The 24,443-nt window shown below is 36.7% G+C and overlaps 1 protein-coding gene across 2 annotated transcripts; it reads right to left on the bottom strand.

The window, feature by feature from the left end:
* Nucleotides 1–1,872: 1,872 nt before the first annotated feature.
* On the bottom strand, nucleotides 1,873–24,334 carry rnf40 (ring finger protein 40). 2 transcript variants are annotated; one of them, XM_068224659.2, is made up of 20 exons: nucleotides 24,245–24,334; nucleotides 22,325–22,468; nucleotides 20,162–20,329; nucleotides 19,665–19,983; nucleotides 18,430–18,627; nucleotides 18,177–18,298; nucleotides 17,812–17,958; nucleotides 17,441–17,515; nucleotides 16,586–16,705; nucleotides 16,249–16,428; nucleotides 10,616–10,751; nucleotides 10,223–10,344; nucleotides 7,917–8,179; nucleotides 7,678–7,795; nucleotides 7,427–7,576; nucleotides 7,113–7,325; nucleotides 4,942–5,067; nucleotides 4,660–4,800; nucleotides 4,474–4,575; nucleotides 1,873–2,779 (listed from the first exon to the last, which is right to left on the bottom strand). In XM_068224659.2, the coding sequence occupies exons 1-20, from the start codon at nucleotides 24,254–24,256 to the stop codon at nucleotides 2,603–2,605; spliced, it is 3,033 nt and encodes a 1,010-aa protein (XP_068080760.1). In that variant the 5' UTR covers nucleotides 24,257–24,334; the 3' UTR covers nucleotides 1,873–2,602.
* Between the last annotated feature and the right edge of the window lie 109 nt (nucleotides 24,335–24,443).

Here is a 24,443-nt window from a genome sequence, read left to right as displayed (position 1 = left end):
TAGTCAGAAATTTATAAAGTCGCAATTCCAAGTTAGCTAGTCAGAATTCCAGCTTAGTCAGAAAGTTATAAAGTCGCACTTCCAAGTTACCTAGTCAGAATTCCAGCTTATAGTCAGAAAGTTATAAAGTCGCAATTCCAAGTTAGCTATAAAGTCAGAATTTCAGGTAATACAACTCAGAATTCTGAGCTATTAAGTAAAAATTTAGAGTTATAAACTCAGAAATCTGACTTTATAATTTGAAATTCTGACTTTATGACTTGAAATTCTGAGTTTATAACTCAGAAATGTGACTTTATAACTCAGAATTCTGACTTTATATTCAAATATATATATATATATATATATATATATATATATATATATATATATATATATATTTTTTTTTTTTTTTTTTTTATTAGTCAGTGGCGGCAACGGGCTTCCATAAATGGCAGAATGTCCTATGAACACTGAGCTAATTCTCAGTAAAAAACATATGGCATATTCCATTGTTTCACACACGAATTAACTTTCTTAATGAATCAAACTTTTATAATTCCTTCTGAATCAATGCAATGTTTCATCTGCTGGTATTAAATATAAGAATTTAATTTCTTTCTCATAATATTTAGAACATTTAGAATCAGAATTCTTTTGGTAATTGGCTCTGAAATCAAATGTACTAAGAATTCAAATTACTCTAAAAAAATACACTGTTGTTTGATTTCAGAATAAATGACGATGAACTTATTATTTTCAAACCCAAAACAGTCAACATGCCTTTTTTTGCACAAATAAAACGATTCTTTTCCCTGAATCAGAAACATTGATTCATAAATCTTTCAGAAATGTGAATGAAGATATTATGAATGGCTAAAATATTTCTGTTTGACGTTCCTCAAATGCACTTAAGCAAAAGTATAACAGTCAAGAATCCCGGCTTGTGTTGTAAAGCGGAATCCTTCACATATGAAAACGAAGCTCAGTTCTCAAAAGTGTACATCGGCAACTTTTGAAACACGGCCATACAATCTCTGTATTCACAACACGAGTGGGACACCGTAGATGGCAGCCTCACAACACACTCGTTGTCTGCGAACAGTTTCGTTTTTACTTTGAAGTGACACATTTAGTGGAAGAGTAACCAATTTTCTTGTAGTAGGAAATCGACGACGTTATGATATCGGCGGCGGTCATATTGACGTGAATATATGATGTCAGACCTAACTTACCAGGAAACAACCTAAAGCAGCGCGCGTTTAAACCAACACAACATGTGGAAAATAAGTGCTTTTTTGTAAGAGCACGAGAGACCCCAGGCTCTTCGTACAAAGTATGTTTGAGCAAAATAGGCACATTAAAGTCACCCCACCCAACTACGTAATTCACTGTCTCTGGGCCAAGAGAGCAAACAACAGTTCAGTGTTTGGCAGACTCACACAACGCAGACTGAGAGGAAAAGCAGCAAGACGGTTATTAATATGATCAGAACGAAAAAAACCATGGCTGCGGGGAATAACATAAGGTCAATTGCGCAATGTGATGAAAAACATTTACATATATATTCCGAGCAAAAATTTGCAAGAGAGAAAAAAACGTGTTTTTCCCCCTCCCCTCTTCGGGACTCCACTTGCGAGTCTTTTCTAATAGTAAGCACGTCTGTTTAAACCATCTGAAGAAACATGCATTGCATTGGAAGACAGCATATAGACTAGTAATTCTGAGTTTTGCTTTTGGAAAGTCCAGTTTTGATGTATATTTTCCACCAAGTACAACAATAACATCATTAAAGTCATTTTTGAAGCAATCATGACAAACTATACACTCGCTTTTAAATGCAAAGGGGAAACTGCTGTCTAGTTTGAGATCAAAGCAGAAAGTGTTCACAACTACCTGTATCAGCTTTTATTATTTAAAGAAACTGTGCAGTAGTTTGACATGTTGGGGATACATCTGGAACTGGTTGGGGTATATACTGTACCGGACTAAAGCTAAATCGGCTGAGACGTTTACTTTAGCATGAATATGTTTGTTTTGCCTTTAAAAAGTCACTGCAACACCATCTATGTTTCTAATTTTATGCATGTCTATTCTTTCCACCCAGTACCATCACATCTGTTCATTGCTAAACTTTAAGGGGTTCAGTAACATTGAGTGTCGCCATGGAAACTGGCTGTGTTTCTGGATAGAGTTACTGTGTGATTTAAACGGATAAGGCCATAATTGTCAAAACAAAACAATTTGTGTGAACATCAGTCAGTCATGTTCTGTAAAGTTATGATATTTAGAAGCAGATACAGTCTTTCCTCTCTTTTTTTCATGGGGAGTCGACAATAAGTTTAAAAATGCAAAGAAAAACAGAAAAACACACAACTCAATGGATTCCTCTGCGATGAAGGAGCATGGCTTACGTGCTGTAGACCATGACTACTTCACAACTGTTTCCATTCTGTCACTGTCTGTTTGGTCACTAGCACCACCTATCACAGATGAGACTGGAAGCGGCCCTTTAGAGCATTTTAAAATACCACACCATGGTAATCCTGTTCAAGACCACTTCCATCCCTTCTTTTTTTCTCCCATCTAATGTTTAAAGTCCATCAGAAAGGTTCAGAGTGAATTAAGTGATGTAGATACGGTGGAAGTCATTTGCTCCGAATGCAGCGTTGCATTTGGGGCACTTCCTCTGGCGAGTGTCATAGCGAGTCTTCAAGCATTCATAGCAGAAGACGTGGAAACACTTAGTGAGGACCGTCTCCTTATCACGAGTATTACAACAGGGACAACGCAATTTAGCCTAGAAAAGATAGAAAAGTCAGGTTAGGCACAAATAATAGTGATACAGTTACTATTCCAGTCAAATGTTTAGATGCTTAATCCATTATAATGACATACAAATTGAACAGTGCAAATATAAATTCTTTAGAGAATTAAATCTTAACATTATATAAAAAGAAGAAAGAACAAAAATTTGTAAACTTGATGCGAAAGATGAAGACGATGAAGTAAAATGGGAGCCATATATATTTTAATAGAGCTGTCGCTGTGATACTCCTCTCATTACTGTTATTCATGTCCTCCATAATAACCAATGAAGTACAGCAATGTAAAATTTTTGGTGTGACAGAACTGTGACAAATGTCAATCTAGAGTGATGTTGAAAGATGCAAAAAGGTCATAATGGTGTTTGAAAAAAAAAGTCTAATACAAATGAAACAAGTCTTATAATAAGATTCTATGCATTTTTCTTTTCACTAGAGGGACATAAACATGTCAGGTTTCATTTAAAATAGTTGCTTATAAAAGTTCATATTTGAAAAGTGTAAGTGACGCCAACTTTTTTTGAGTTAACTCAAATAACCACTCATTACAAATGAGATATGCAGAAGAGCATCTCTGAATGCACAACACGTCCAACCTTGAGGCGGATGGGCTACATCAGCAGAAGACCACACCAGGGCCAACTCCTGTCAGCTAAGAACAGAAAACTGAGGCTACAATTCGCACAGGCTCAACAAAATTGCACAATAGAAGATTGGAAAAATGTTGCCTGGTCTGATGAGTCTCCATTTCTGTTGCAACATTTGGATGGTAGGGTCAGAATTTGGCATCAATAACATGAAAGCATGGATCCATCCTGCCTTGTATCAACGGCTCAGGCTGGTGGTGTAAAGGTGTGGAGGATATTTTCTTGGCACAATCTGGGTCCATTAATTCTATTTGAGCATCGTGTCAACACCACAGCCCACCTGAGTATTGTTGCTGACCATATCCATCCCATTAAGACCACAGTGTACCCATCTTCTGATGGCTACTTCTAGCAGAATATTGCACCATGTCATATAGCACAAATCATCTTAGACTGGTTTCTTGAACATGACAATGAATTCACTGTTCTCAAATGGCCTCCACAGTCACCAGATCTCAATCCAACTGAGAACCTTTGGGATGTGATGGAACAGGAGATTTGCATCATGGATGTGCAGCCGACAAATCTGCAGCAACTGTGTGATGCTATCATATCAACAAGGACCACAATCTCTGAGGATTATTTCCAGTACCTTGCTGAATCTATGCCATGAAGGATTAAGGCAGTTGTGAATGCAATATAGGCTCCGACCTGGTACTAGTAAGGTGTACCTAATAAAGTGGCTGGTAAGTGTATATTATATACATAATAATAACAATATTAAAAACATACACAAAACAGAACTATTGTGAAAAATGATTACAATTTAAAATAAGTGTTAAATGTCATTTAAGAAATTCCAGCAGAATATTTTTAGGATTCTTTGGTAAATCTTATTCAAAACAACAAAAACAGCAATTACTTGAACATCTTGTAAAATTATGAAGTAAATTTTACACCATACTATAGATCAATCACTATAGATCATATCCTTTTTGAACCAGAATTTTAAAAAAAGTATTTACTGTGCCTAAACCTTTGATTACATACATCAAATGAATAACTGAAGAGCAAATCTTCACCTTATACTGATTAATTTCTTCTTGCAGAATCTCATCAGCATCCGTGTACACCTCAACCTTCTTCTGCTTCTCCAGCTTGCGCCTTAGTCTGGATAAGTCCTCCTGAAATAAGCAACAGAACACCAATGTTTTACACATTCTTCCCACTCATCTGTAAACACATCTACAACACGCATGCCCATGTACCTGTGCTTTCTTGAGGTTGACGCTCTCCCTCTCACGGGCGGTGCGGTTGTCTAGTACCGAGGCCTGGATCTCCCTCAGCTTGGTCTGAGTGTGTTCCAGCTGTACTTTAAGGTCTTCGGCCAACTGGGCCGCCTCCACAGCCTGAGCCATCATGCAGAAAGACAAGCATTAAACACACACACACACACATCTGGAAATGTGCACTAATGGTTGGTTAAGCTGAGTCATGGTTGTCATGGACATGAGAACAGAGGTGGGCGTCTGTGATCTTTCCGGATTTACCTTGCGCTTGTTGAGCTCCAATGCTTGAGTGCGCAGCGCCAGCTCTTTCTCCAGCGTGGCCAGCGTGCTCTGCAGGACGCCCTCCTTCTCTTCCAGTTTCTGTACGACCAGCAGCTGAGCGTCCACCTGGGAAGGGCAGTAAAAAGGAGATGATGCAATCACAGCAGTATTGTGAAAACAGAAGTTGTTTACTGCTTTTATGTGCAGGCTTTTTTGCCTTAAGACATGAGAGGCCTCCATTCAAGCAGGGATGGACAAACTATTCACACAATTATTTTTTTTCTAGACATTTGCTTTTTGTAGGGATGATGCTTTAGACTTTCTGGTACTTTACCCTGAATTAAAGGTAGTTAAGGGCCCTGTTTACACCTGGTATTAACAGAGTTTTTCATCGATCTGATACTAAGTGGTTTGCTAAAATGCCTTACAGTTTTCAGTTAATGTTATCATGCATCTCTTGTGATCACCCGTCTATCCTCTTGTTTGATCACACTTTGTTGGGAACCACTTAGTGACACATATCTATTAGTGCAGTGTTTCTCAACCACGTTCCCGAAGGACCACCAGCTCTGCACATTTCCTTGTCTCCTTAACCAAACACACCTAATTCAGATCATAAGCTCAATAGCAGACACTAAAAGACCTATAATGGGTGTGACCGACAAAGGAGACATCCAATACATGCAGTGTTGTTGGTCCTCCAGGAACGTGGTAAAGAAACACTGTATTAGTGAATGAATTAACCTAAACAACATGCTTAATAGCTAGTGAGAAAGGATGCATTTTAATACCTCTTTTCAACTGAGCAGTACGGTTCAGTTCACTACAAGTCACCTGATCAGGCTCGTGTATCCTTACTTTGTAGAAATGATGTACGCCAGGAAGTTGCAGTCGATATCATTCTCGCTCAAAGGAAATCATACGGGCCATTCATATATTGCGTAAATTGTGCACTAAAGTTCCAAACAAAAATTGACTATGACCAAGTCTAATTATATATAATCTTATGATCTTGCCACATAATGAATTAACTACACATCTCAAAGGATTATCGGATATCATAAGCATCAAAAGGATATAGTTAACGGTTTCGCTGCCCACAGTGTGTTTAATTTTGTGAGGTAATTAATAAACTTGCATCTGAAAGTTGAGGTTGTTGGTCACTTTTTCGTTTTGTGTGGTTTATTTATAAACTAATTTCAAGAGGAACACACGCTTCTGATTGAACACAGCTGGTCATGCATTAGCCAATTCAGGATTCACCAATCAGACGATTCCTTAGTCACTATAAATACCTTAAGTTCCATATCACTGCCATCTTCGTTTAGAGAAATCCCCTCTTCCGCCCCTACTGCTCCTCCTTTCTTAGATGGGTGGCACAGTGGCCCAGTGGTTAGCACTGTCACCTCACAGCAAGAACATTACTAGTCCTTACCAAGCCAGCCGACATTTCTGTGTGGAGTTTACATGTTCTCCCCGTACTCACGTGGGTTTCCCCTGTGCCCCCTGGTTTCCTCTCACCATCCAAAAACACACAACCTAAATCAACTGACTAAATCCAAAATCGGCATCATAGATGTGCTCCTAGTAGGTAGTTATATCTTAATAGCAATCCCTATCCGTTCATTAGCTACTACAGCAGGGAAGTTTTTGAGAACTACCTGAGCTCAAACTCCCCTCTCGCCATGCAAAGGGAGGGAGCCCTGGGCTCGAAGACCTTATCAGCTCACGACTCCCTCCCGCGCCAGCATGCCAAACATACTTTGTAATTAATCATCAGCTAGGTGTGAACTCTTGAAATTAGTAAAATATATTGATGTTGTAATAATTAAGTATTGACTTTATTAACACCAATGCTCTCCATTTAGCTGTCAATCAGTAGACCACTGTAAGGCACAAGTAAATGTCTGTCAAGAATTACTTTTGGGATGTTTTGAACAAAGCCATAGTCAACAAGTTAATACAACCCACAACTTTATGATTATAAAAATTGGTTGCACATGTAAGTGCAGGGGTGCAGCTATGGATTCAGGGCCCTCTGAACAATGTACTGACTTGGGCACACCTTAAATCTAAGCCCACCTTCTGTGAAAGTCTGTGTCGCCCCCTTTTAAATTTCAAGGGCCTTAATCAGAATGGGCCCCTGTAATTTCTTTTTTTCTCTTGCGCACCTGGGTTTTGAAAGTGAGCACTTGGTCTGCCAGCTCCTCTTTCTCCTCCCGCAGAAGCTTGTAAATCTGGTTGGATTTGATTCTCTCACTCATTAGTTTAAAGTTGGCATCGTCTTTTTCTCGCAGCTGCTGCATGAGCCTGCTGTTCTGCTCCTGCATGTCTTCAAACGCCTGTCCAGTCACATCCATCTCGCTCAGCAGAGCCTCTTCCTCCTGAAAGGTGCGCATGGGTACGGTGAGATAACCTTGCATGCATTTGCTTCAAAATTACAGACGTTGTTCTAAAAAGATTCTAACACAACAACTAACTTCACCTGTTTAGTAGCAGCCAGCTTTTTTTGCAAGTGTTCAATGGTTTCTTCGGCCACACGAATCTTGCGTAGAGCGTCTTCGTCTGCCAGCTTTTTGCTTTCTTTCTTTTCCCTCTCCTCTAATTCCCGTACTCGCTGCCTCAACTCTTCCACCTACCAGGCAATGTTGACATTAGCATTAAGGGAAAGACCACCCCCAAGTGAATTGCATGTTAATGGTTTTGCCACACAGAAAGACAACCAAGCCCATTTACCTCTGCTTTAGACTTCTTTTCAGCAGCCATGAGTTGCACTTTATCTCGCTGCTCCTTTGGTGCCGATTTGTACATGTCTAGCAGAAGTTTCATTTCCTTCTGAGACTCCTGAGCTTTTCTGTTGGCATGACACAAATGATGTGTGGGTGACTCAGATCCAAAGTTCATTAAATGCTACATAATATGTGATATTATAGTTGCCTAAAATAGAGCAGACGTAGGCAGAAAATGACACATACTTGAGCTCTGCCCTGAGCATCTTGAGAGTGTCTGAGTCCTTCCTCTTCAGCTCCTCACTGCGCTGTCTCTCCCGCTCTCTCTCTCGCTCTCTCTCTCTCTCCGCCTCCCGCTCTCGCTCACGTGCTCGCTGTCTTTCCAGCTCTCTCCTCCTCTCTTCCTCCTCCTCTTGATCATCATCTTCCTCTTTCTTCACCTCCAGACCTCCATCACCCACACTCTCCTCCAGTATCAGCGCAGTTGCTTCTCCACTCTGGCACTTCAACTGAAAAACAACAGTATTACATTAGTTCATGAAAATACGATCATTTGAGAACGGTAACAGCTCAACATATACGATAAAAGTGCACTGAATGGTGCGCAATGATTTTATTTTTTTACTTTCATCCTGAGAAATCTGTAGAACTGATTGGATCAAAGTAATGTATTTTACAAATAAAGAAAATAAGATATCTATTAGGAAAAGGTTTGGAATGAGTCACTTTTAAACATTCATTCATTTTCCTTCGACTTAGTCTCTATTTCAGAGGTTGCAACAGTGGAATGAACCACCAACTTTCTTATGCATTTCATTTTAGGTTAGCTACAACAAGTTACCATCAAGTTACCAATCCGTACTGAAATTTTAAAAACTCTGTGAACATTTGAACGCTGTTGAGAACTTTCTTAAACAGCGCTGATTTGAAACTGTGTTCACGTATTAAGCCTGGTTTTCAATTCTGCGTCAAGTGACCGGCGTAACCCACGGCGCATGCAACGCGCCAAGCTGTGCATTTATACTTCTGCACGCTGTCTCTGTTGGTCTGCATTAACACTTCCGAAACGCTAGTTGGCAGTGAAGTGTAAATGTTCCTCTGTGTCGAGTTTCTTCGCTGCTGTTTTGCTTTTCCTGAACACTTCCTGGATGTACAAGTGGCTCAAACTCACTCACTTTAACTATGAGGTAAACACAAAACTAAACTTTCCATACGGAGCTCCTTCACAGGACTCCACACTTGTAAACAATCGCTCCATTGGGCTAGCGCCACTCGCACGGCTCTCAGTCCCGTCCAGACTCGTCAACGCTACCAAGCCGACTAATCACAGAGCTTGCGCTACGCGTCGTTGCGACGTGTAGTTAAATTTTTTGAGAGGTGCACGTCAGTGACGCCGACGGCCACGGCGAAGGGCTATGCGTCAGCGCCGTAGAATACGCCGGCATTTGACGCAGAAGTATTAATCAGCCTTTAATCAGAAATGACTGTGATTGGGCATGAAGGTCATCAGTTTACCGAATTCACAGCTGTTTACTGAGTGTAAACACAGATACACGGACACTGGAGCGTCAACGTCAATCAGCTGGTTTGTCTATAAGCTGACATAAGAGCAATATGCTGATGATTTGCGCCTTTAAAATGCTTCAGTGTCCCTGTATCTGTGTTTACACTCAGTCAACAGCGGTGAGTTCGATGAACCGAAGACCTTCAGAGCCAATCACAGACATTTTTGTTGAGCATGTGAGCACAATGGCAAATCAGCGCTGTTTAAGAACGTTTGCAGAAAATGCAAGTTTTTAAAACTTCAGTATCTATTGCTACTGAATTCCAGTATCGTGACAACCCTATTACCTTGAGAACAAAAAGGCTATTTAATTTTTCTATTAGTAGTATTTAACTATTTTGGCACCATTTTCTCAGTTGGAGTTGTTGTAAAAAATAATTGAAAATTTGGTGTAATAAAATCTATGTATAATTATGTGTGTATTTAGTATGTAAGTCAAAGTTTGTTTTCTATGTATAAACAGTTGTTTGTCTATCTGTTAGTGATATATTTTAAGTGACACGGCAAAAACAAAAATAGTAATGCATCAAAATTAATGTTGTTTTGAATTACTGACATAAACCTGTAATAATCAATTTTTCAAAAGTCTGTTCATCTAATGTATAGAAAAAAATATATATAATAAATTTGTTCATAAACTGTGAATTGAAGGGTTAAACTTAATTAAATTTATTTTGGTATCACCAATCATAATTAGCTAGCAAGATTAAGTAATGGTTAGCTTTGTTAAATTATTTATGAATAAAGCACTTTGGGTGTATAGCACTGTTAAAAGTTCAATACAATTGCATTCATTCATTAGCTTTAATATGAAAAGACTCTTTCAGCATATGTAGACACACATTCTGCATATGTAACAATGACGTTAATGTATGTTTCTTTGTTTTCTCATGGTGGAAAAACATATTTGTAACTGTTTGTTTCCAGCCAAAAAACAGAAATGGTGAAAAACCATAAAACTGTCAATGAAAGCCAGTATGAGCAATACCTTGTTTATTTCCATCTGTGTTTCACGTAATTTCCTCTTATATCTCTGCACATCTCCTTTCAGCTGATGATTATGGTTCTGCAGACTGCTGATTAAGTGTCTCATTTCTCTGTTTATTGGGCCTGAAAGAAAGAAGGAGATGGTGATGCTGATAGTCAGTCCAATACAATGACAGACAGGCATCTTTATGACGCTAAGCATAAAGTAAACCCCAGCCAAAACCACGAACAATCAGGGAAACGATGACAGGATACACCGCCCCCACGGACTTCCTTGCTGCAGCCTTGGTTACTGTAAAACAAATGGGCTTTGGGAAAGACTCCACTAATGTATCCCACTGAACTGAACCTGCCGAGCATGTCAACCATAAAGAATAAAATGAAATGACGTTACCTGCTTGCTCATTGGCTGCAAGATTCTGTTCAAATTCAATCCGTAACATTTCATACTCCTTGCGGACCTGGGCTAGTGTGTCCTCTAGCTGAATGACCTCAGTGCGTAACTTCTTTTGGAGGGACAACTCATCGCTCTAGTACAACAGAAATACATTCAAGCATTTACAAGAAGCACACTCAGGATATAACCTCCACATGTCTTCAGCAGTGTTTAACAAATGTACATTTGAGATCTTCAATTAAACAAACTGAGGAATAAATCACAGAGAACACAAAACGTCAGAATGGCCTCAAAATGAAAATGTCTAGCAAAGCCCACAGGGTTGTCTGTTATACCAAGCTTTCACAATCAGCAGCTTCAAAGGACTTTAAAGAGCATGATTAATTTTAAATCAAGCACCATTGTAATTCAAAACCTGGCATATGTTGTGTCCTTACTGTACTTAACATTTTATTTACACTTAGGATATTTAAATGCAGTTTCTGAAATATTGATCAAAATGTGCATTATTTATGTCAGTATATGATATATATTCATTCATGTGAGTTATTCATGTCAGTGTTATCTAAATTTAAGATTTTTAATTTAAGAATAAACCCATACGCAAATTCAATTTCACTTTCACAGTCCTGTGTATGTTTTGAAGAACTTTCAAGGTCTGAAACTCAAATACTTACAAGAAGCATGGGAACCATCTGTATTGGGAACACTAGAGTTTGAATGTTCCAACTTAAAATAAATCTCTTGTTTTAACTCACTTTACATAGAATAGCTTAATGTATGAATTTCCCCAAAAAACATTTATTGCACTTAGAGCTGGGCGATATGGCAAAATAAATTATCACGATAATTTTTTTCATATCAGTCGATATCGATATTTATCTTGATAAATGTAAAATCTTTATATCTATCAATTATATAAGATTTTCAGCATGCCAATCGCTTTGTGCAGCTGATTTAACACATTTAGTGAAATGTTTTAGCTGTCTGACAATATGAATAATAAAATACTAAACAAAAGAACAATCTTAATTCAGCATTTACTTGTTCAAGTTTTCAACAACCAAAGACATTACCTACAAGCTATGGGATATTATTGTTCAACATCAGAAAAAAAAATAAACCTGGTTTGGAACAACGTGAGTTAATAGTCACAGAATTTTCAGTTTTGGATGAACTCTCCTTTTTATGGTGAGTATGGTGAATTTAGGGTGAAAAATACTTTAATGTATTTTATTTAGGGATGCTAATGATTACTTGATCTATTGATTGTCGATAACGCTTTAATTGATAAACCTTATCGATGACTGATTAAGCATGGACATGTAAAGGTTTAGTTATGCTTTGCGCTGAGACGCATCCACGCATTACATCATCAAGTGTGTGCAGTTTATCTTATGCTGTCACCCTCTTGACATCCCATATTGCGGGTCGCATAAAACCTTGTTATGCGCATATCTCCGATATATCCGCGCGTGTTTTAACCAAATTTGTCTGACAGACTAGCACAAATAGGCGTATGCAGACTCTCAATTTACAAATCAAGCATCACAACGAAAACATCCGGGGAGCGAGCCGGGGAGCCTCCGTTTACACAGCGAGCTTCTGAGCGCCATCCAAGTTTATTCTTCCAAGGTAACCCAAGAAATCTATTAGTGCTGCAAAAAGACTGTCCAGTTCATGCTGCTCAGACCGCGCTTAGATAATGAATTAAAATGAAACCATAAAAATAGTTTTATGAATTGTTTTGGCGCTAAAGCATATAGCAGGCTTGTGTTAAAGCACTTCACCTCAGATGTTATTCGTTCCTCTTGTTTATGCTGTAGATATCTGACCAACAAAATATACATCAAAATTAAGTTACACATCATACAAAATGAAATTCATTACAAAAAGATAAATTTTCAAGGAAATATGTTTATATTTATTTAGTTCGTGTCCCCCTTAAACAACTGCGGGTGGATGATACTTGGCTCCGTGGAAAAAAAGCTGTTGCTGTTCTAAACGTCTGTCATATATTTGCTGCATTTTTAATGTCATTATTTTAAAGATTATATCTTGAGCATCTGATTTCTCCTCTGTGATTATGTCCTTTAAATATATAAAGGCTGGTTCTTTTACCATCCATGAGAGACAATTGTGGTATTACAGATTTCAAAACAAATATTTTAATAAAAAGGAAACATAAGCTTGACATCAAAAGATCTTATTATTGTCTTAACAAATATCCTTAAATAATGCAGGCTGTAGTTTACAGCAAGCATCAAGTGTTCATTGAGATGTGATTGAGATTGTGTTGTCCGTCTGTCTTTTCAGGGGTTTTTTTTCTCGTAAGGCTTTCGAAAATGATGACATGAGACTCTGCTGGGTAGCTGCGCTGGTTTGCCAACACTTGTTTATGTCTGTAATTTCTTAGCATCTTTATAAGGGTGGTCTTGTTTTACATGGTGAAACAGGTCGTGGTGTTGCCTGCTTTTGATGACACGAGTCGTCTAAGTAGTTTGCGGTTCACGTTGCTCTGTTTTGTGTCGGATAGCGAAAAACTAAGTAGCTCATGAAATAGTGACGTTTCTTGTCAACAATAGCCGCGTTTCCACTATCACGCCTAAAGCGAGCGAGCCAGGGCGAGCCAAGGCCAGTGGCGTTTCCACTGTCACTTCCGGGGCTTAATCGGGCCAAAGCGGGGCTTTTTTGGGGCCAGCGGCCGGCCTTTTTCGGCCCGCCGAATACCTTGGGCCAAGGAGGGCCAGCTGGGGCTTCGGGGCGGAGTGAAAGGAGAGACGGGCAGTTTTCTGATCGCACATGAGTACATGTGCCAAACAAATAAAGAAATAAGGGAAAGAAAACATCTGGCCTTATAGTCTGGGGTCTTTTTGCATATGGTCACCCTTATGTTTCCCTTTTAAATATAAGGCTGCTGCATAAAACAATAAGATAGTTTTAATTTATAGTGACGTTCTTTGCTGCGTCCTCCTTTGTTTCAATAGCGCATAATAATCATTACACCATATGAAAAACACAGCAGACAATAAAGGTTTTCGAGAGTTTTTGTCAAGTTTAAAAGGTGTGTTTGTGCGCGTTTAAATGCCTGTATTTGTGTGTGAGACCGGGCAAGAGCGCTCCATTTACAGCTCTGTTGATGCCGCGAGCGGGCAGATATTGAGATAATACACAATATAAATACAACAGAACGACATAAAACATATCAAATTACGTGCCCACTTTCGTAGACTTTAAACAAAATATTATCATTTCTTGATAAAATAGCCTAAGCTATATTGAAATATAATTTAAAGAATTACAAATATCGGATATAAATAAAATCGCATTAAATAAATAAACCAATATAAAATAAACAAAAGCTAGCTATAACAATGTAGGTAGCCTATATACAATACATAAATCAAACCGTTTAAAGCCACATATAGCCTAACTTTCATTTTACAAAGACCTGTCTGAAATAAAAAAAGATTTTAGATATTTTCTAAAAACAATAAACACCAGAGAAGGTTTGAAATATTATTTATAAAGTATTTGGATACGACGATATTAATCTAATCGCGCAAACAGAGCAATATTTGTTTTATTGTATATATAGTTTGTTTTATTGTTTTATAATATATATAAAACGCATTGGGGGAAAGCCCAAACACAAAATGTGTTCTATATTCTCAAACGACTGTTTATGTTTTTATATGATGTGGTTAAATTTATAAATGAAACTTTAAATGAAGAGCTTTAGTGAATAGCTGCTGAGCGCAACAAATATGGCTATATTTTATTAGGCTACTCGCTCTTCATGTGCCGGAAACACTTAATAAGACGTGCTATATAGAGTTATAAAGGAGAATTTCTGTGGCTTTATATTATGGACGGGTGCGCTCACTGTGATGGGTCTGTTAGTGGCGAGAGCAATGCACAATGCCAACAGTCGGTCGGCGAGTAAACAAATGTAATGAATGGAAATACAGTACTGCTGTACAGTAACATGTCATTTGTTTGTTTCGGTTGTCTTCATTTTAATGGTTTCGTTTCGTGATGATTTTATGGTGTGCTTTATCTGCCTCATTCCCGCTGAAGTGGGCGGGTTGTGTGACGTTTGATTCGGGGGACATTCTGTGGGCGGTGTTTGTGTGACAAGCTGTGAGCCCGACAGTGGAAACGCGACATGATTTCGGCCTCATTTCTCAACCTCCCGGGCTATTGGCCCGACCCGGCACGATTAAAGCCCTGGCTCGCACTGGCCCGATAGTGGAAATGCGGCTAATGTCGTTGACCTTTTTTTACCTTATTTCTTTCTTACTCCTTTCAGTGCAACTAACACTGTATGGCTGTAAACTTGTACGGCGTGCGGCAGTCGGAAGAGCAGGCTGCAAAATGCTTGCGCAATATTATCGAGCAATTATCAAACTGTCATTATCGTTTTATCGAAAGCGCTAATTGCACTGCAAGTGGATGTTCTCAGTCAGTACATTTGTATTGTTCTCCAGTGCAAACCTTTAAAGATCCTTAAGTTAAGGTATACTTTAGAAGTCAGCATCCTTGGAAGGCAAAATGACGAGATGAGATATCTTGATTTCTAGGACATTTTTAGTTAGCTTACATTTTATTTCTTCTCCATTGTTCTATATTGTTTTTCTTAGAAATTCGGTTTTATCTATACCAAATACTATGTTTTTTCAGATTTAATTTTCCTTTAATTAATTGTCAAAACCATGTCTAATCAATTGAATTTATAAAACAATTTATCAATTAGTCTATAATGACAGGGTATTATTAAAATGTCTGTTTCTTTATTCAGGGTTTGCATTGAAAATTCTCAAGTAATCAAATGCATTAAAGATTGTGCATTTTAACAAAGGTAGGGTTTCTGCGGCTTTCAAAATGTCAAATTTAAGACCTTTTAAAAAAAATTAAGATTGAATTTTATACTTTAGGGTTAAACGCAGAGGATTTTTCAAATGGCTTGGTTTGACCAATGGAAAAGATTTTTACCTGGTTCATAAAAAATGTTAATTTAGATTTTTTACATGTTTTAAATAACGTGTCAAAATATAAGCAAAATATTGTTATACATACATATATAGTTTTTTTGTAACAGCACTTCATAACACTAAAGGTTATTGAATCACACTGAAATTTTGTCCGTAATTTTCACACATTGAGAAATAAATTTGATCTAACGTTGACTTGTGAATCGCATTGACATACTGCCTCCGAAATCTTTGTCTGTCATAAAAAAATTTGAACCAGGTAAAAAATTTTTCCCTTTTCCGTATCTAAGAGTGCTTTGAAAAGTCTTTTGACAGTTCAAAGCCACCTTACAATCGAAAGGCAAAATACAAAATGTCACTTGAGCCACAGATAATTTTATGACAAACAGTGCATAATATAAGAGAGTGTGGCAGACAGTTGATGCTGCTTGCAGTGAAAATTTCAGACTTCAGTGTGCAAAGGCCTTAAGAGTAACAAAATAACATAACAGTAAGATAATTAAATCATATCTGTAATTAGTTAATAAATAAAAAACATGTTAACGGTTTTATTAAGACGAATTGTTGGTGATTGGATGGGTGTCGGCCCTGGAAATCTTGTACCAGCAATAACTTTTAAACTACAATCCTCCTCACCTCCATGTGCTCAATCTGTCGTAGATGAGCATTTTTGGCTGTAAGCAGCAGAGCTCTGGCTTCATCCAGCTGCGTCTTCACACTCAGAGACTCATTATACAGCAGAGAGAACTGAGACTGGAGGCACTTGTACTCTGGCGTCTCTTTCAACACTTCCTCTGGGATATTCCTCAGATCCATCTACAAACGGATACAGAGGTCAGTAATACACCAGGAAAAATGAAATCCTTTTGATATGCCCCCACCCAGCTTCCTGCTTCAACAGGAAACAAGTTGAGACATGAAAGAAAACTATTGTCATCGGGCAATGCAAAGGCTTTTAGTGAACTTTGGCCACCTTTAGTTTCTCGCCCTCCCGAACAGCTTCCTGTAGCTCTTGCTGCAATTTTTCTAGCTCTGCCATGCGGCTGTTGGCAAGTTCCTGATTCTGCTCCAGTTCGGCATTCAGAGACTCAAACTGCAGGGCAGAGAAATACTCATTAAACAAAACTGACTTACTGTTACAGATTGCAGTTAACATTTTTATGCTATTTTATATGGGTCATTATTGTTTACTCAACAAAAGTAAAAACGTAAAGTATTAAAAGTCAAGTATTAAAGTATTAAAAATATTTTTGCTGCACTTTATATTAAATTGAAATTTTAGACTTAAACAGGGCTAAATGCTATTTTTTTTTTTAAATAAGCCAACTAGAGATGATTTTCACCTGCCCATTTAAAAAATAATAAAAATTTAATACATTTAATAATACAATAATAATAATTTAAGATTTTTTTATTAATTTTCAAATATATCCATTCACAAATCCTATAACCTTTACCAAGAATACAACAAAACATAGCTTTCAATAACTTCAGTCTATAATAGTAATAAAATTGAGAGAAAAAATAAGACGTTAAAAAAAGATTTAAGACCTACAACACAACATTTCAGTAGATTTAAGACTTTTTAAGGTTTAAAATTTTGCTCTTGAGATTTAAGACATTTTAAGACTTTAAAACCCCGCGAACCCCCTTTTATACATCACTTATTAATTTTTGTGAATATTAGATTCAATAATTATTTATTAAAACTCACATTTGTATTTGTAAAACTAATGTGTGGTCAACTAACATGAACAATTTAATTTCTTCAAACAAAGATTAATAAGTGCTGTAGACATACATGATAAATACTAAAATAACACTTTACCTTCTGTATGCTGAGTGTGATTTGCCCACCCGGTAATCCACCAGAACTGCCAGTAGCATGGTAACCAGTATTAAGCTGATTTGGAGGAAAGGGAAAAAAAAACATACAGGAAAATAACCAATAAACATTTGTTGTGCCACATAAACATATAATAATAAATGTGCCACATAATAATCGTATAATAATATTTTAACAAATTACTATATAATTGGTTTGCTTAATTCAATCTCATAACAATCTCATTCCTTTTCTCAAAATAAACAATAATACTGTGCTCTGTGATAGCAAAAAAAAAAAAAAAACTGCGTGGAAAATATAAAATGAGAAGATGACATTAAACAGAATACTAAAGAGATGAACAGAAAGCTTACCTGCTCCAGAGCTTCTGCTAGGTGTTTATTCAGCTTCTGCTCTCGCTTACGGAGTTTCTCGATGTCCCACTGCAGATCCTCCACCGCAGTTTCCATCTCAGACACTTTAGTCTCAGAACTCGTAACTTTATCAACCAGTTCATTATACTACGGACACAAAGACATATCTTAAGGACACTACATACTTTTAAAATACAGTTTTAGATTAACAAAATTTAAAAGGGCAGCATTTATTATAAACCACTTAACTGTAAAAAGTCTTCTAGACAATTAAATAAACCTCTGCTCGCCTAAAACTTTTCAATAGTATTGTATTTCTGACAATGAAACAAAACACAGTTGGACAAAATGGCAGAATGCGATACCTCTAATGACATTTTGTGGTGTTTCCCTTGAAGAGAGGATGCAAGGTCATACAGACGATTATTTTCCTCAAGAAGTTTGCGGTTTGTGGTAGCTATGTCTCGCTGACTGTCATCTTCACATGCTGATAAGAACAAAGTGCACAGGTTTAGCAATTGGTCGCACAGTTATGAAACCAAAACATTCACTGACGCTTTGTTTCTGCTTAAAATCCACACTAAATGAACTGAACCACACAAAATGAACTTCTTTTACCAGCAGACTCGACTCGAGTGCACAGCTTGTCAATGCTGGTATGCAGACGGTCAAAGATGCAGACCATGCAGGCCACAGCACCCTTGCTGAACTGCATCCTGTCCTGCAGCTGCAGTGTGAGCTCCTCTTCACTGCTGTTATCCAGAATGGCCAGAAAAGCCTTTGCGCTCTCACTGAGAGGTGGAAGAGGCGAAGGGGCTACAAGAAAAAAGATCAAACAAATAAATTTGAATTTAAAGAAATGGTTCATTTAAAGTGAAATAAAGAATTTGAAGTGAATGGTAAAGTTAGAGGCTACGAAGAGGCTCAATGTGACCTAGCATAGTGTTTCTTAAAACAGTGAGTTGCCGAAGCTTTCGGTTATGGTTTTTGATTTTGAAAGAACTGTAAGATATGCTGATGATGCTTATTTCAGATGTGGTTCAATCTTATTAGGGCCGCACTATGGAACAAAATCAATGCCAAAAGTATTGAATTAAAAAGCTTGTTGAATAACACAAAATGAAAAATATAATACACCGAATTAACAGGTTCTTGCATTTTAATGACTTAAATTTCAGGGTTTGTATTTTTAGGTCCTGAAATTTAACATATCTGTTTATTAAAGCTGTTATTATTTCAACGAAAAATATTTCAAACAAGTTTTCATACTTATAAATTCAATAAATCATATTTAATTTCCAGATTTCACTTACAAAATATTCAATACCCTTAAAAATACGATGTATAATATTCAAAGGACAATTTTTAGTTCATTTATTTCAGTTCAAATTTTCACTTCCATAAATTCAGTGGTTCTTTGACTGTTAAAATTCAACATTACATCCGGGAACTGTGGGAAAAGCCATAGATTGCGGATTGAAGATCGCCAGCTGCTCTTTCACCAGCAGGTAGAGATGGAATAATTTAAGTTTTTTTAACCCATTAAATAGGCAAGAAAAAAGCTAATAAAGGCACAAAAGTAGCATTAAATATTAATACCAATGTCTTGGGCATTATAAGTAATAAAAGAAGTATGAGTAAAATGAGTAATTAAAATTAATTAAAATTAATCCAATTAGAAAATTAGACCAACAAATATATGTAGCAGATTTTAAAAATGTGTATCAAATACAATGCAGCAAACTTTTCAAATAGGCTGCAGAGGACGTTTTGAAAACATAAATTAATAAACTATGTTATATACATATACATATATACATTAAATCGCTATATATTCTATGCATGATGTTTACCTGGAATTTCATCTGCCACTGGTGCTTCTGCTGACTTCTCGACAGAGTCAGGCTGCTGTTGCTGCTCTTGCTGCTGCTCCTTTTCTTGTGATGGTTGTTGCTGATCTTCCGTTCCTTCAGCTGCTACTGAAGGCTGCGGGAGCCCATCCTCTCCCTCCACTGGAGCCGGCAGTGGAGCAGACGGTTCAGGAGCAGGTGATGGGGCTACAGCAGGAACAGGAGCGTCTGCTGGAACAGGAGGGGTGGCAGGGATTTGAACCGGTGCTGGGGCATCCTTAGGCTCCACATGCTGCAGCAACTCATGGATGTTTTCTTCCAGCTGTGAGAACAGACAGTTCAAATGAGTCTTTATAACAGTACTTTTAAATGTTATGAAAGTGTCATGCATTTGATGCACTGTTTTGTTAAACGTTCATAATCTGCTGTAAAAAATTTATTTTGTTGAGGTAGAGTACAGCAAATAAGAACAGCAGTGGAATAAAGAATAAGCAGCAAACCTGAGTCCAGCAGCGGTTGACGATAAGCAGAGTTGTGTCATCGGTGGCCTGCCTTTTTTCCAGCTTCTCAATCTTCTCTCTCAACTCATCCTCCAAAGCCTGCCTCTGTTCAAGACGTTCGCAGAGCTTCTTGTTTTTGAACTGAATGACCTTCATGTCCATCTCCTCCTGCAAAAGACAATAATTAAGAATAAAATTGTAGAACTTCCAAAAGACAATGTAGAGAATCAATCTAGTCTACAAAGTCTTAAAGCATATGACAAAAAGATGAAAGTCCACATGTACAATATTTTATTCAGCAATATTTTATTCAGCAAGTTTGTATCGAATTGATCAAAAGTGACAGTAAAAGACTTGAAGTTCATACTAGTGTTATTTTTACATGGAAAGAAAGATATGTTTCCACAAAAATATTAAATAGTTTTCAACATAAGCCGCTTTTCCACTTTCGTGCTGAACTGAACTGTGCTTTATGCTGAATCGTTCCATTCTGTGCCAAACAGCATGGATACGGTTTCATTTTCGTGCCGCAACAAAATTCTTTGGAAAGGTACACAAAATGCATCAGTAGTTGCCTTGGTAACGCAACATAAACAGCTCCCTCTGTTAAACTAAATTAAAATGAAAGTTGAAACTAGTTTTTTTATGTTTATGTGTAAAAGCGAAAGCAACAGCAGAACTAAAGACTATTATGTCACTCTCTCCTATGCTAAATATAGCTTCAAGACACAGCCGCCCCCCAAAATTTTTAGATGTCATATGTTGCTCTGGGCAAATTTTAATTGGAGGGAAAATTACCAAAATGTAATGTGATGACTGAAAATGATTGGAGAGAAAATAAATAATATATTTAAAATATCCATACATAGCAGAAAAATAAACAATGATAATGCAACAATAACAGTGCATTTGTATTAGTGGCAGAAATATATTTTTGGACAGGCCTTGTCAAAAGCGAGCAGGCACTTTCACTAATAAAAAACATAACACCTAAATTATTTAATTTTTACTAATCAATTAAATTACACAGCAGTTTTATAACAAAAGTTGATAATGATATAAAATATACATTTTGATGGTAAAATATAACCATTTAAACTTGATGCATTAAATAATGAATGCATCAAGAGAAATAAAAAACGAATATGAAACACAGCATACCAGGATATAAAATTATATTGAGCAAAATACTACTCTTTTTATCTTTGTATTTTTATATTTTTATTTTTGTTACATTCATACTTTATTGTCTTCATAATTAACGAGCTATAGACAAATTCCTGCTTGACGTTTTAGAAAATATTTTGCTTAGCTATCTAGTATATATTAAAGATCAGAGAACAAAAAAAACACAAAAAAGATGTTAAATGGCCCCATAAATGTCCAACTTATGTACGTCAAAACGTATTGATAATATTTTTTTGAGTAAAATCAATACAGACATTAAAGAATCCATATTTATTTAACTTGTTTATTGGTGCATCTATATACTATAATTTAAATTCTAAAACAGTACCTTGGACAGCAACAGTGCCACTTCATATAGCTTTCAAACAAAAGTCCAAACAATTAAAAAAGATTTGACTTTCTACAGTATGGTCGACATTCACAACACGCTGAAACCATCCTTCAGGTGGTATAGCCGGCATAACATTACAAAACAAGCCGTCTGGGCTTTGAATAAAAAAAATGCATTTATTTTCTCGCTGTTCAAAAAGTCTGCAAGTTCGTGTTCCACGCATATAGGATGTTGTGGATTGTGGACATCGATGATCTTAAGCATGTCTGTCGGCACAGTTCAGCACAGTTGTCTAACCCTGCAGAGAATTCCAGGCTGAGAACGGTTTGTAATCGTGCCACGCTGTTCCAGGCTCAGTGGAAAAGAAACCGTAACCATACCAGAGTGTTCTTAGAACGGTTTGGCATGATAGTGAAAAAGCAGCTATATATAATAATAAAAAATGTTTCTTAAGCCCCAAATCAGCATACTAGGCCCTGTTTACACACGGTGCTAATGTGTTTTTGTTAATCCAATCACAACATGGTGACAAAAAAAACAGGTGTAAAAAGAGTGCAAACGGTTGTGAGCTTGTCTGATCTTAAGAACTCTGAAAAGTAGATAATATAATTAGGTTTAATTGTTTTATAATGATTTTAACAAACCGTAGAAGAAACTCCTCCAATCCGGATGGGTTCGATGAGCGTTGTGGTAGTCTTCTCCTCTTTCTTCAGCTTTTTTTCAGGAGGGCCAGGAGGGCTGTCCCCTCCTGAGGGGCGCTTCCCACCCCCTGCACCAGACATGCTTCCCTATGAAATGGACATTGTTTTAGACAGCCTATTAAATTGATATCATCTGCTCACTCAAATGTAGTTCCAAACCTGCAAGACTTACAATTAATTAAAAAAAAAAAGTCTGTTATAACCAATTTTCAATGCATTAAAAAGATGCAAGCAAATGTAAACGGTGCCTGACAATGTCACTCTAAAACTTTCTGAATGGGTTTCAAAAAAAAAAAAAAAGTTATTTTACTACTCTGTAAGTTTTAAGAAGGTTATTAAATAATTAAAGCCATTACAATATAAGAGCAATTCCATGCAAATGTCAACCTTACCATGAAAAAAATATAGTTTTTTTTACCAAAATAGTGAAATCCTTTTTTTGTGTAGGCTTGTATTTTCAGGACTGCAAAAATACTCAATAATGTCTCTGTAAACGATTTCAAACACTTAAATTTGATTTACCAAAGTCACACAAGTGGCAATTTCACATCTGTCACATCAATAACAAAGCTTTTTCCTCAATAGATGCAGAAAATGTCAAATAAAATGTAATTAATCACTTTTGCTCTACAGAGAGACAACTCCTAATCCTTTAGATTAACATTGTTTCTTTTGGACTGTGCAGTTTAATTCACAGAATTTCTGCAAAGTATGTTGCATACTGTAAACTTGCAGATTTTTTGGTCCATAACATCCATAACATGTTTATTTTGCTGATTTAAAACATAAAATATATTTACAGATTTATATTTTTCTGATGCCATAAATCTGTGGTTAGCAGTTTTGGAACACATAAACTGATATTTCAATATACCGTTTACATATACTTTCTCTGAGACTTTATGTTGTCAATGTTTACTGCAAATGTCACACCCATAGCGCTGGGATTGCTCATATCTTGATTTAACAATGTTAGATCATTGCATTAGAAGACAGAACATCAAGAATTTTACTTTGCAATATTTATGCCCTGAACTAATGAATAAAACATTTTAAAGGACCTTTAAATATGGAAAGTCAAACTATGACTTCTAAAGACCTGCAGAAACCCAATATGGGTAAATTTAATTAAACAATATAACACTGTAGCACAGCGTTACAACACCTTAAATTACTTCTGTAAGTGTATTTTACTAATATATAATTCTACACTGCTCTAAATTGTTTTGTTTTTGTCACGTCTTTAGATAGCTACACGATATTAACTTGTAGTCTATAAACAAAACTAAATTAACGAATAAGGAGATTATCCAAAATGAATCCTCATAATCATGGGATCTTCTGTCATACTGACGCTGCCCAACACAGCGGACTTCCTTTAGACATTTAATGCATTATTTTGATTTATAAAGAAACGTTAATGACGCTCGAATAGAGATTTAAACACAGCAAACGTTTTGTTTAGCAAACTTGTCTTTTTGTCCTATTGATTTAAAGTAAATGATACGTTTTGAAGCAAGTTTAGCTTCGATGCTAGCTGAAGCCTAGCAAGCGAGCTAACAACCGTCAAAGCCACGAGATTAATACATTATAAATTGCACTTTATTCTAACCATACATCGTATTCTATTAGACTACATTTTATGAACATGACTACTAAAAATAGATGTTAAAATATATTTGTGTTAGTGATTTTCTTTGCACCCATAAACAAACCTCCGCTCCGACCGGAAAACAGGAAGAACCGTTTAACTGTGAACACTGACACTACCATGACATATGACTGACTATCAAAATAAAAGTAACCCATTATAGACAGAGCGTCGCATATGTGTGAACAGCATGTCGTAGTTGGTTTTCATACCTTTTTGGACATTTTCTGTAAATCTCACAGATGCATTTTCAAGTGAGCGATTTAAATAACCTACAGTTGTGGACTCTTTCATTCTAGGCTGAAATTGTACGTCACTTCCCCCTAAAGGTGAAAATAAAAGTTCATAAAGCTTGGGCTTAATATTATTAATCGTATAAAACAAATGTAATCAAAATAATGATTAAGTCGT

This window comes from Danio rerio, chromosome 12, assembly GCF_049306965.1.
Source record: "Danio rerio strain Tuebingen ecotype United States chromosome 12, GRCz12tu, whole genome shotgun sequence".
In the NCBI taxonomy this organism is placed as follows: Eukaryota; Metazoa; Chordata; class Actinopteri; order Cypriniformes; family Danionidae; genus Danio; species Danio rerio.
The sequence above is the reverse complement of the archived record's forward strand: the minus strand, read 5'-3'. Positions and strand labels throughout refer to the sequence as shown.